Source organism: Diorhabda sublineata, chromosome X (assembly GCF_026230105.1).
Source record: "Diorhabda sublineata isolate icDioSubl1.1 chromosome X, icDioSubl1.1, whole genome shotgun sequence".
NCBI classification, from domain to species: Eukaryota; Metazoa; Arthropoda; class Insecta; order Coleoptera; family Chrysomelidae; genus Diorhabda; species Diorhabda sublineata.
Window position 1 is genome coordinate 23,109,112 of NC_079485.1, and position 14,552 is coordinate 23,123,663.

General features: G+C 32.7%; 1 protein-coding gene across 1 annotated transcript in view; it reads right to left on the reverse strand.

The window, feature by feature from the left end:
• Positions 1 to 685, reverse strand: part of LOC130451061 (uncharacterized) — a 45,489-nt gene extending 44,804 nt beyond the window's left edge. Inside the window, exon 1 of the mRNA XM_056789859.1 lies at positions 627 to 685. Within this exon, the coding sequence (XP_056645837.1) occupies positions 627 to 685 (59 nt within the window). The remainder of the gene's footprint in view (positions 1 to 626) is intronic.
• Between the last annotated feature and the right edge of the window lie 13,867 nt (positions 686 to 14,552).

The window sequence follows — 14,552 nt, forward strand, 5'->3', positions numbered from 1 at the left end:
TTGTATTCAACACCCCCAGAAGTTACACTTGTGAGCAAATAAATCGACTCAAGTCGCACGCTCGTGGTCAATAGTCTTTAGAAAAAAATCTATAGGTTCCATTCTTTTTCTGATTTTAGCATCTCAAAGCCATTAGTCGTAGCGTTATAATAAGTGGTCTATGTTGTTATGGAGTTATTTTTTTGATAAAGGAAAGAAACAATGAAAAAGGGTTATAATTAACAGTAAAGAAAATACAAGCTTAAATTCGTCATAACAATAATTTATTAGGAATAAACTTGTCAATATTCAGTGTTCCCTCCCCTGGTCCTAATATCAGCTTACAATTGCTCTTGTTCGGTGCTATCTCATTCTTCAGGGAGCCCCGTTTTAAGGTCCGATTTCGTGGCTGAGGCAGGACTACTAGCCCACACTTTTCTCTTGAGTTGATCTCATAAATGCTCGATAAGATTGAAGTCCGGGCTACGCGCTGGCCAATCCATATCAGCATCGACATCTTGCAAATACTACCGTACGGAATCTGTAGTATGCGAACGTGGATTATCCTGCATTAGGTTGAAGTTTTTGCAAATAAAGCTGGCGTAGGGAACGACGTCATCCCCTAAAATTTCTTATATGTAACCAACCTTTGCTTCCATCGAAATGCCGCCCAAAACCATCCAGGAACCTCCTCCAAAAGCCACATTGCACATTTTGCTTTCATCTGAGAAGAGAACAGAGCTCCATTATTCGTCAGTCCAAGTAACGAGTTCTCTAGCAAATTTTTGGCTCAAGGTTAGCTGCCTTAAGTCTCAAAACCACATCTCACGTTTCTCTGAGCTTTTGTTGAACTTGAACAGCAGTGACTGACTCATGTTCAGCACTCTGGTCACTTCTCGCTGACTCTGGCTTTGTCGCAATAGGGAACCTCTTGCGCTGCTTTATCACTTATTGTGACCATTTTCAGGTAGAATTCTTGTTTGTTATTAACAGAGATATGTATCGGTTAACGTTCGATGACTAACTGATGATGAGTCAGGTAGATAACTTTTTATAACGGTCAGTTACCCCTAATTAGTACTATTGTAAACAAGCATAGAAAGGGGAGTTACCGATCATAACATAAAGTTTCAATAGAGGCCCAGAAAAGGAAAATCAATGTATGTAATCAATTAAGGTTAATTTCCTTTTTCGTATGTGAAATAACCTGGAGTTAGAGTTATAGCTTGTTGTAGCCTAGTCATAATATACTTCTCCATTCCAAGAAACTGGAAGAATAAATTTAGCTTTGAGATACCTACAAAAGATATTTATTCTAGACGTAATATTCTTACTCACTTGTCAACAAAGAAATGAGGTGCAAACAACTGATTTAGTGCGCCATTTAGGGGCACAGCTGAATTAGGAGCCCATTTTCCAATCCTTTCAAATTTATATGCATATAGTGCTGCTATAAAGGATAGAAACTATAGAGGATAGAGGTAACAAGAAGTATCTCATATGCGAGAAAAGTTGCTAGCTGTAAATGATCAAGATTTCAAAAGCTTCCAGAATGGCGCTAAAGTCGACAAAGAGCATGGTATGAATTTTATATACAAGCAGTTTATTCTACCAAATGTCAATGATTTACGTTATATAAGTGATAAATATAACCTAAAAGAATCATTATAAAATTTACCCTGACGCTAATGTGTCACCACCTTTATTTTACCCATTTCATATAAACAGATGATTCTCCTTATATCTACCCTCCATAATAGAAACTAAGATGTTTTTGGGTCTTCATTCATTTTCATATTAAAATTTTCGAATTATAAAAATAAAAAAATTGGAAAATTCGTATTGGTCTAAATCGTTAATACTATTAAAGATGATGCTGTACCGTGATTACACCTGATACTTTCATTATATGTTTAGATTTAGTTTGTATTTTTTTTTTTTTAGAATTTCTCATTCTCCAATCTGCTCTCATAGAATGTTTGTGCTTTTGTAACTACAAAATACAGTTGTTCTTCTTAAACTTTCCAGTGTTTTTGTATCGTCACAGCACTCGTCATCATTTTTTCTAACCAAGACTCTTCTTATGTTTTTTCTCTTCTCCGTGAGCCCTCTCCAACAGTTATTCAAGACTTCCAGGTAGAAACCAATTAATAATATATATCTTCTGAAATAAAGAATAAAAATTGAAAACAGTATTGAAAATGAGACTATTTTTGTTGGTAGAAAGTAACCTAGAGTAGCGTTACAAAAATCACGGCAAAGTTTATCTAGAGGATTCAAAAATTGGATGAAATTTTGGATTATTTTACAAAAATATTATGAACTGATTAAGCAACCTTCTCTGAGACATTTTTAAGATGTTTTTAATAGTAAAAAATTCAACATAATAGAATAACTTTCATAACAGAAATAGATTAAGCAAATACAAAAATCAGGACATAAACCAGTGTTTAGTGTGAAATATATGTCCTGATTTTTGTATTTGTTGAAATATTTTATTATGTTTATACCTAAACTCTTGTTGGTTACAAGATGGAACAGTTCTTAATACTGTCCTGTTCGTTTGAAATAATTTAATTGATATATTTAAGATATGGAGCTATTAATTGACTATCTAATAGTCCAGATTAAATCCATATGGATTTCTTTTTTGGAGAGATTTCTACGAAATCATATAATAATAGTGTTCTAGTCATGGAGATATCAATAATATCAATTTTGAAACACGTTTTCTCAACTACTGAATTATTTATAGAAATAAATTTTACTCAATTAATATCCCTCTAAAACTTAATAATCAGACGCCTTGTCGCAAGAAACAAATTCTTATTTTCACCCCAATATCAAAAAATATACATAATGGGGTATCTTGTAAAAAGTAACAGTGCAAGATGTAGTGCAGATTTTATATATAATTGAATGTTGGATGAATAATGTATATGTCCTCGCGTCACCGCAGCCACATTGGATTCCCAAGGGATGGAGTTAGTATATTCCCTTCTACCCTTAACCATTCCCACACACCCCGAATTGACCATAGAGCGGAATAAAACGTCAAACTATACGCCTAGCTGAGCGTGTTTGTTAAATGAACACCGACACGTCACTGCGCTTTATTTTCAATTACATCGAGATAATGATTTTTAACCAAGGAAATTCCATTTGAAATTCAATTGCACCAATCTGACTGATTCTTGTTTAGTTACCAATTACCAGTATACGCAATATACGGAGATAATTCATTATATAATGTTTGGAAAAAACTATACGAAAAAACCTTCTCACTAATCTATCGAAAATAACACATTTTTACCCTAAATAAAATCACAAAATTGCTAAATCTGAAATTGAAAGTAATGAATCCGGGTGATGAATCGACTTTCTTTTTATTTTTAAACGCTTCTAGTAGTATAAATTAATTTATGTGAAAAATTATTTTAATTGCAACTCAAATGAGAGAGAGAGAGAGTAGTAATCTACAATGACACGTATCTGCAGGAATGTATAAATAATTCAAAATTCGTCGCGGCATATAACTTTCGAAAAAGGTCTGGTCCAAATCCAATTTATAGTGAAAATAGGCATACTTCAACGTATCTAAAATAGGTATTTCATTGAAGCCGACTACAAATGTACAGCAAAAGTGATAAAAATATGAATACTCTCTAGATAACATTTCAATATAATGGGAAACAAAATATTCGTCTATTGGTCATTTCGAGTAAAGTACTTTGAGACGTCGGCCATATTATCGTAGTGAACAATGAATATCTTTTGTCAAAAAACACGAAAATAAAACATCAATATAATCATAATTTTAATGTAAATAACGCAATATTTGTCCTCCTAGACAACATGATAGCTGGTTGTGTTATAATCCCAAAATAGCCTATTCATAGGCTTGCCAGACGAAGGAAACGAGTCCGGCAAATACAATTGTGGCACAAAAGTATATTTTACAATAAGGTTATGGCAACAGTGTTTCAGAATGTAAAAGGTGTCATATTTATTGATACTTCGAAAAAGGGAAACCAATAAGTGGGCAATACTACGCTGATTTGCTAACTCATTTTGATAATGCACTCATTCGTTCGCTATGATAACAGAAGAATTAGCTGAATGGCAGAGACAAACGCGTATTTTGCAGATTATTTTTTATATACGAGGTATATCCACAAAGTAAGTTTCATTATATGAAAAAACGGGTACAGATAAAAAATACAAAAAAATATTTGTTTTACAAAAACTCATTATTTATCTATACATCACTTAATAAGTCGGATGACTGACACACAGATGGCGGTGCCATTGTGAAATCCATATGACTTTCAAAAGACTGTGCAAAACTTCATGACATATCGATTAGTCAGAATTAAGTGACAGCCAATTAAGTGAAGAAATACTGTACAAGCTCAGCAATGGCTTCAAAAGTATTAACCGAGTCTGCTTCGTCGAGAAAAACCATTTGTTATTGGTTTGCTGAATTTCAATTCAATTAAATTTACTGTGATCGTATAGACAGCGATGATGGTGAATGTTCTGGTCGTCCAGTTGAGGTAGTTACTCCAGAAAACATCAAAAAAGTCCACAATCTAATCGTTAATTGAAATTTCGTGAGATAGTTGAGGCCGTAAAAATAAGAGAAGGCAGTGTCTTTACAATTATGCATGAATATTTGATCATGAGAAAGCTTTTTTCAAAGTGGGAAGATTATCGCATCAATATTTTGGGATGCACATGGAATATTGTTCATCGACTGTCTCCACAAGGGAGAGACAATCAACTACATAGATTTGTTGGATCGTTTCAATGCAAAAATCAAGGAAAAACGGCATATGTCGAAGAAAAAAACACTATTTTGTTAAGATAATGCACCGATTCACAAGTCGATGGCAACGATCATTAAATTGAACGAATTACACTTCGAATTGGTTTTTCGTCTAACGTATAGTCCAGATCTGGTCCCCAGTAACCAATGACTATTCGCTAATCCTCAAAAAATGCTCACCGTTAAGAAGTTCAGCTCAAATGAAGAAGAAATTGCTGAAACTGAAGCCTATTTTGAAGCAAAAGACAAATCCTTCTACAAGTCCGGCATCGAGGAGTTAGAGGAGAATTGGAATTATTGTATTGCTCTTGACGGAGATTACATCGATGAATTTTTGGCAAAAAAATGTGTTTTTCTCAGTTATTCACACGACTTATTGAGTGAAGTTCCGAAACTTTCTAGGCACTTATGTGGCACTTTTTGTAAACTTTTTCGTAAAAGGTGTCAACCATGTGGTAACATGTTCTTTCAACTCATCATAATCGTTGAAGCGAAGCCCCGACTGTAAAAAGGAATATCAATCGCGATCCAGACAAATTCCTGCAGAAGTTTTTTTATCACGTTCTCAGTATGAGATCAGGAATTATCGTGGAAAGAACACCTTTTGACAGTAATCCCTCGGTGCTTGTTCTATATTGCGCGGCGCAATTTCTTAATGGTCTCACAGTAAACATTTGAATTTGTTTGGCCTTGTGGTAAAAAATCAATTAACAAAAGGCCTTTTCTGTCCCAAAAAACACACATAACAATGTTAGGCTTAACTTTCGTTGGGAAGAAAGTGTGCCTCCATTGCATTTATTGTTTACTTTCTGGGGTGTCGTAAGATACCCAAGCTTTATCCCCTGTGCACTTGATTACATCCAACATTAAACTGTCGGCACCATCTTCTCATCATTGAATCACTCTTAGCATTTTGTCTTGGTTCATCTTTCTTTCACTTCAATTAATGCTGGCATCATAAGAAAAGGACTACAAAGCACGTTGGCAGCAGAGATCTGAAAATGGTGTACATTTCTTCTGCTTGAGTCAGAGTATCTGCCGTACATGATCGGAACTGCCACGCTGCCGCTGATAAAAATAGAAACGAAGCTTCATTGTGAATATTTCTCGTCTTTTGATCAATTTGGAAAAAATATTTTTCACGGTAAACTAATCTTTTCATATATTTCTTTTGTTCGTTAATAGGTATATGAATCAACAGTATTGATGACTCGTTCCATAAAAAATTTTTCACATCAACATCTATTTGCAAGCTTGTTTGACAGTATAGTTAGGTTACTTTTTACTGCTGTATAAGAAATTAATTACCAAAATAAAATCACGCAATCAAATAAGCAGCCGATGTTGTTTATTATTTGTTAATTACTAAAAATATAAAGTTATCTATTCATTATATAACCCATCATTATTCTCGAAAAATTTAGTTTTTTTAATAGCGTTGGTACAATGAAAAATATAATTGATATCAATATACTGTTAAAATGAGAAGAAATACTAAGATCAACATTTAGTTTCAGTTTTTAAATTATGCAAGTATTCCTTAAAGTGTTCCAAAACCAAACTAATTGTATGCTCGTATCTTTTTTTCACTTCATAATCTCTTACCCGTATCAATCCTAGGCCAGATACGATAAAACTCTTATAAGATATATCTAAGTGTGAATTTAAAGAATAATTGTTCTCAAACATACAATTTCTTGATTAGGTTTCGTTTTCAAGAAACGCCTCTGCATATCACATCTGTGTTACAAAGCGATGTTGGTAAATGATCATAATGGAATACGCCACAATGCATAAAAGAATACCAGAACAAAAATGTGACGCGTGGCACACGGAGGATAATATCCACTTTGTCGTAACAACCACGTGTCGGGCATTACGCGCAATTTATAGCCCTACTTACCTATTTGATAGGCCCTTATTTTTCTTTAAATGTTACGTTCGTTATCCTACTACCAATCAACTACTTGTTATGTGTTGTTGGGGAAAATCGCCGCTTTTGGGTGTCGATTTACCGAAACAAAGAATTCTCGATTAATTTTACATGGGTAGTACTTAAGACCGTTGTTCGGATTTATATTTGTTTTTCTACAAAGTAATCTGAGTATTAATATTTACTATCGTTAAAAAAAGAGGACTCTGATAATTCGTGATTGTTTAAAAAATGAAAGAGAAATATAGACAATTATTTGAAATAATATTTTCCATTCCGTGACTACTACCCAACAATTATTGTCTTGATAATTACTGACCTATTTATTGAATTTAATGTGATTTCTATATATTCTATTTAGTTTCAACAAATTACAGAAATCTAGATTTTTACAGTAATATTCAAAGACATATTATGGACTTGAAATTCCCAAGCGGTAATTGTTTCTTTTGAAATAAATAACCATTTCATACAGAAAATGGAAAAAATACTTTTCTCATTCTTGAAATGATTTAGTAATACATTTTTGTGGATATTTATTTTTTTTAACGCAAAACTTTAAAGTAGATTAACTACTACTACTTACTTTTTGGTTCGAAAGCTGCATTTAATATTACAATGTAGTTCTACTAATCATCACAAGTTGGCATTGATAATTGAATATCATTATAAACATTTACGTATTCCTAGATTTTCAACTTCAGATAGTGAAAACATTTTCTTTCTAGGTTCTATATATCCCCTGTTTTATATTTGATACAATTATTATCATTCAGTGCAACCCTTTCCCTGGCTTAAAACTTTTTAAGTAGAAACCTACTTGTGCTCTAGAATGCTTTAGTATTTCACGAATAGAGGACGCAATGCGCATTTGGATAGATACGTGTGTTAAATTTGAAAATGTAGTTCTATTAACTTACCTAAGGCTGCAAAAAGTTTAGTTCAAGTATCAAATTGTGAAAAAATTATAATATAAATAATACCCCACATTCTTTATATGTTATTAAATTCATATTATCCAATGCAATATTTAAGCTTGATAATTTGTTGAATTGTCGAAATAAAGTTGAACTAAAAACTTTTTAAGTAGAAACCAACTCCCTCTACTTCAGTATTTCACACATAGGAGACGCAATACGACAATAGTGGATAGATATCTATGTTAAATTTAATAATGTAGCTTTATTTGCTTATATAAGGTGGTACAAAAGATCAAATTTGCGTTTAAATATTAAATTGTGTAAAACGTATGTTTACTTATGCTAGATTGAATATCTTTCATAATGTATACGTGATTAAATTGATTTATGCTATCAGTGCCCCAGTTAATAGATTGAAAAATCAAAATAAAATTGAATTAAAAATTGTTTAGATAGAAACCTAGTCGCTCTACTTCAATATTTCACGAATAGAGGACGCAATGCTACAGTATTTGGATAGAAAATGGCGTTAAATAGTTGAATAAAAAATATTTACAGATGATGAGGCTATTATCTTAAACTATTGAGGGTAAAAGTAAGGAGAACCGTCTTGTATGGGGAATTAGTGGAAAAATTGTCCAGCTGTAAACAGAAAAGACTCGCCAAAATAGTGCTAGTGTAGCAAGTGGAAATGATAATATGAATTTAGAAGTTATATATTTTATGTACAATTTTCGAATGAATTTGTATGTTGATAGTTTCTTTGAAATAGTTATGACTTTCAAAAAAGAATTTAATTTACTATCCTACTATAATAATTTGTGGCACTCTTTTTAAAATCCTTTCACTTGCTACTGTAGCGCCACCTTAATTTGCTTCCTTTCAACAGACACTTTTCTATACACCGAGATGGTTCCTTTCTTCTAAAGTTTTCATTAATGATCAGTAGGGCTGTCAACCAATGAAATGTGTTTTAGAATAATAGAGGCTCTCTTCAACTGGGAATGTTTGGCTCTGTTTTCCTCATAAAGCTCTGCACGGAAACAGGATCCAGTTTCAGCACAGCACATCGCCTCTTGCTTGAATTCGAATCGAATCGGCTTACCACGTAAAAACTTGCTTCAAAAAGTGATGTCTGATCATTTGTTCGTCAATGCTTATATTTTTGGCGAAAACCCCAAACTGTAAGAACTTATTGTTCATTTTTTCTAACAAAGGAGCAATTTTGAAACTTTTTTGATTGTTATCTATTTTCGAATTATCATTCAGGTGTAGATTTCTTTTTATTTCTAAATATTTGTTTCTCGGCATACATTTCATTACATAGGGTAGATTTATGTCTTTATCCTCACACCAATACAATTGCTCCTGTGGAAGAGAATGGTATCCTGTCAGTGTCAGAAACCCAATGAACTTTCGAAGACAGTCCACCGACAATGTGAATGAGTGGCGATTTTTTAGGTAGCATACGTGACACTTTGCTTCACTATATACAGCATTATATCTTCCGTAAGTAACGTCGCAAATATTTGAACCTCAGACATTCCTTTCAAATCATTTTTTATTTTTTCCTACCTCTTTGATATCTCTTGATCATACTCCAAGACTTTGGGAAAATCACGTTTGGTTTTCTTCCAATATACAACATCCGTCTTGCAACTGGTTTGAGGAGCTTTCTGTACCGGGCTTTGAAGATCTATTCTTCCAAGAGGCTGGACTGAATTTCAACAGTTCCAGGAATATCTTGAGGAATTGTGTCTTCCAATTCGCTTTCATCGGAAACGACATCGACTTTATCTGGAGGTAGCTCAACAATATCAATAACATTACATTCTTCTCATTATCATTGCTGATAATTTATGGTGATAGCACAAATCCGTGGTTGAGGATCTTTAGAGTGATTCAGCCCCCTGCCGCCGAAATGATTTTTACTTTCCTTACCCTATACCCCACCTTATACCGTAGGTAAGAAAAGTATTGCGATCGGTCAAAAAATTCGAAATAAATAACTAAATAAAATGTTGATTAATGTAAAAGATATTTTATTCTACCTGCCCACTATTTTATACACACATAACCTATACATTATATTTAAAATGAAGGGGGAAAAATCAGGTAAGTCATATTTTTTATGAAAATGAATTATGGGTATCAATCGATTCAGAATGAGAAGCTGCATACTTCTATAGAGTCAAAAGGTGGTTGATTAAATGAATTGGTAAAACTATTAAAAAAAATAATCAAATGATTTCAGGTAAAAAGGTAAAATTTTCCTACTTTCAAGGAGACATCGACCAAAGAAATTCAAAGATATAATTTTTTGAGCAACAAAACTAAGTTGAATATTTTTTTCACGAGCAGCAAGCAGAGATATTTAAAAAAAAATAACCGAATTCAAGTGAAGACAACAAAAAATAAATCATCTTATTTCAAGTAAAAGGTAAGAGAAATTTTGTACGAAACATGAAAAAATAATTTAAAGGTACTCCAACTAATAATAATAAATAATTAAACTTTTGAATTTTTATTATTTCGTAACAAATGTGCAAAAGTGTGTGTCGTGTGATATATATACAGTGCTTTTCAGATAAAAGTATCCACCTTTAATAACTTTTGTAATACTGGTATTTAGAAAAAATCCAAAAACACGTCAATTTATGTTGAAAGGGGCAAGCATTATGGCTTATTTAAACTTACTGGAAAAGCCACCCCCTCACCCCTAGCAGCATCCCCTTTATTTTTTTAAATAACTTGTCATATTTTTTATGTAAAATTTGGATACTCCTCTTTGAGCTGATTTCAAAAATGTATAATACTTGTAGGTTAAAGTGGTTAGTTTATGAGATAAACAATTTTTCTTTTAAGAGCACAAATTTTACTTATTATTTACTTTCACCTTATTTGCCTGTACTAAAATGGGTTGTACAACAGTTTAAACTCTTTAATCTTTTTAACTGTGCTATTTATTATGAAGTTACAATAAGTGTTCAAAATGAGTACCATTCACTTCCATACAATGGTATAATCTATTTTGAAATGCCTCTCTGACATTGCTTAATACGGCTGGATTTAATTGTCGACATTCATTTTCTATCCTCTCTCGTAAATCATCCAGAGATTCTGGTTGGGTAGCATAAACTTTTGTTTTTAAATACCCCCATAAAAAGAAGTCTAGGGGTGTTAAATCCGGTGACCTAGGTGGCCACTCCATCATCTGCCCCCTTCTACCTATCCAAGGAGCGGGGAATGTTTCGTTTAAAAATTGTCGGACAGGCATAGCATAGTGTGGGGGAGCTCTGTCTTGTTGAAATACCAGTAAATCTTCGGAAAGGTTATCATCATTTTCTATTATTGTTGTAATACGTGGGTCAACCCCTTCCCTGAGTAACTCAAGATATGATTCACCATTTAAATTTCCGTTGATGAAGAATGGTCCGACAATGTGGTCACCTAGGATACCACTCCAAACGTTTAACTTTTGGGGATGTTGTGTATGGAATTCACGCATAATATGTGGATCACTTTCAGCCCAATATCTACAATTATGCCTACTTACTAAGCCATTTAATGACCATGAGCATTCATCAGAAAAGCAAATATTGTTTAACAATTGTGGATTGTTATTGATAATATGCGTCATTGATTCGCAAAACTCTAGACGACGATCAAAATCATCTTCATTCAACTCGTGCACCAACTTAACTTTGTATGGGTGGTAAATTTCTCCATCAGTTGAATTACATACTTATGAGTTGCATGTCTTCCGTCATGTAATTCGTTAAATATTCTAGCAGCAGCTCTTGCACAATTATTATTTTGGTAGTATAAACCTACAATTTCAATTCTTTCTTGCAAAGAGTAAACCATTTCAGAGAAACTGTATGAAAATGTATCAAATTACACTATAAATAGTGACTACAAATTCTAGTTGACAATGTCAAACTTTAATAAAAAGTAGAGTTTTTTGTTGTTTGGATTTTTTAAGTAGAATAAATAGCACAGTTAAAAAGATTAAAGAGTTTGAACTGTTGTACAACCCATTTTAGTACAGGCAAATAAGGTGAAAGTAAATAATAAGTAAAATTTGTGCTCTTAAAAGAAAAATTGTTTATCTCATAAACTAACCACTTTAACCTACAAGTATTATACATTTTTGAAATCAGCTCAAAGAGGAGTATCCAAATTTTACATAAAAAATATGAAAAGTAATTTAAAAAAATAAAGGGGATGCTGCTAGGGGTGAGGGGGTGGCTTTTCCAGTAAGTTTAAATAAGCCATAATGCTTGCCCCTTCCAACATAAATTGACGTGTTTTTGGATTTTTTCTAAATACCAGTATTACAAAAGTTATTAAAGGTGGATACTTTTATCTGAAAAGCACTGTATATATATATATATATATATATATATATATATATATATATATATATATTGGTTATTTTTCATGTCGTAAAATGAAAAGGATCTTATTGGCAAAACATCTTTATTAACCAAAAATCAATTTAGAAACAGGTTGTATAAAAAAATAAAAAATACGTCTAATATACAGAGATAGATACCTTCTTCTGCAGTCCAGAGATTTGTTCGTTTGAACATTTAACATTGATATAATTCAGACTACATGAACTCTATTAGTTATTTAACAAGACAACTAATGTCATCACATTAAGTTTCCAGAAACGTAACTTCTCTAGTGAAATAAAAATCAATACTTGTTAATCAATTGGCATTAATCCCCTGTCTAAAACAAAGAGTGATGTAAATTCGTTTAGGAAATCATCAGCAATGTAATAAACAACAGCTGAATTATGTTAGTAATTAATTTTTTTGGTTAATTATACACTAATACATTCTATTCTTAACACATTAAGTACACATAATAAGTACATGAATCACATCTTTTTATTATACTGAATGGGATTGTTTAATGTTAACAAGAAATTGGCAATAATCAATTGCATCCATCTAATAGCCCCAAAAAATTTAGATTGTGAGTGCTTACATGTTATTTACAGAAATAATGTACCGGATAAAATCACTATTACAGATCTATTTTCAGGATTTGAAAATATATCAAAATCAATGATACTACTTCCGTTGAGCAGAATATATTTCCTCTTCTGATATTGATCTCAATATTTAGTTACTTGTAGCACCTCCACAATATTTTGAGGACTGTATTGAATATATATTGAGCAATATTTACAAGAAAAAAGACTCTGTAAAAGCATGATGATTAAAAAAACCAGAAATGTTTACAACTTCGTTGATATAAAATTCGTATTTATAATTGGACACATATACAGACTATTAACTTATAAATTTCTAATATTGGACTGGAGAAACCATAGGTAGAAGAAATAGTAAGATGAAAGGTGGAAAGTGAATAACGTACATCTATTTCACTATTAGTTACGCCTCCGGTTTTAGATAATCACGAAAATAGCTTAGAAAAATAAATCAACAATAATTTTTTTAACATTGAACAACTATCATGAAAATATACCTTTACTATTGCTCTATATTAAGGTCATGGCATTTTCACAAATTGATACATCGTTTAGCTGATTGATCCCGAAGGACGCAAACAAATTAATATTTTGGTGCGATTATTATTGATAACTATTATTGCCAAAACTTAACAAATTATTTATCAAGGATATTATTGTCCTCGTGGTAATGCAAAATCTATCTCAAAATTTGTATCCTCTTTCTACCTGACTCAGGACCTAAGCGCCAAAGAATCAAACCAAGTCTCAAGATTCAAGGGGCCTATTGGAGTATGAGTTTGAATATATGTTTAAAGTCTGGGTGGAGCATCGAAGAACTTTTTGAGAAATGGCTTCGTCACTTTGCCAAATATATTACTGCAACAGGTAAAAACCCCACTCTACTAATTTTTGACAATCATGCTATTCACTTGTCACTGAAGGCTTATTAATTTTGCCGGGAAAACGGGATCCATATGCTATCTTTGCCCCCGCACACTTCTCTTAGAATGCAGCCGCTGGATGTCACTTTCTACGGTCCATTGAAGACAGCTTATCATACAGAGTGTGACTTATATATGAAAAACCATCCATATGAAAAAATTACTCATGATGTTATGGTTTCAGTATTTAACAAAGCTTATTTGAGAGTAGCTTCGATGGACAAGGCAGTAAAAGGTTTCGAAGTGACTGGCATTCATCCCATAAACCCCAACGTGTTTGATGATGATTTTATATCAGACCCAATTGTTGAAGACTTTACTACTTGAAACGAAAATTCATTCAACAATGACATAGCAACGGAAGCACTCTCTACACATGTTGCAAATAAAACCGAATCTGTTGCCAGTACTTCGCGTAGTAACATTTTAGAGATATTGAGCCCAGTGCCTCGAAAAATTCAGAAAATTAAAAGACGTTCAAAGAAACAACACTCTCAAATTTTGACCGCCACGCCACTAAAAGGACAGCTAGAAGATAAGGAGAGAAAGAGAAGATTAAAAGAAGAAAAAAAGGTAAAGGAAAAGCTTTAGCAAAAGGAAAATCTGTGAAGAGAAGAGTGTTAATTTCTAGCAGTGAAGAAAGCAGCGAGGATAATCCCCTAGCACAATTATGTAATGACGACGATGGAGATGAGATAAGCTCAGACAAAGAAAATGAGAATACTAATGACATAAGTAAATTATGTGGTGAATTCGGACTTAATAATGAAGTCTGGTTTCGTTGCTGCTCTTGTTCAACCTGGATTCACAAAGAATGCAGTGAAAAAGAAACGGCAGAAAATTATATTTGCGACTTCTGTTAAGATAAGCACTATACCTAGTTATGTACAATAGCTGTGAATTATGCGTAAATAAATGTTGATTGACCTTTGTATCGCCTATTATTTTGAATGCACGCTAT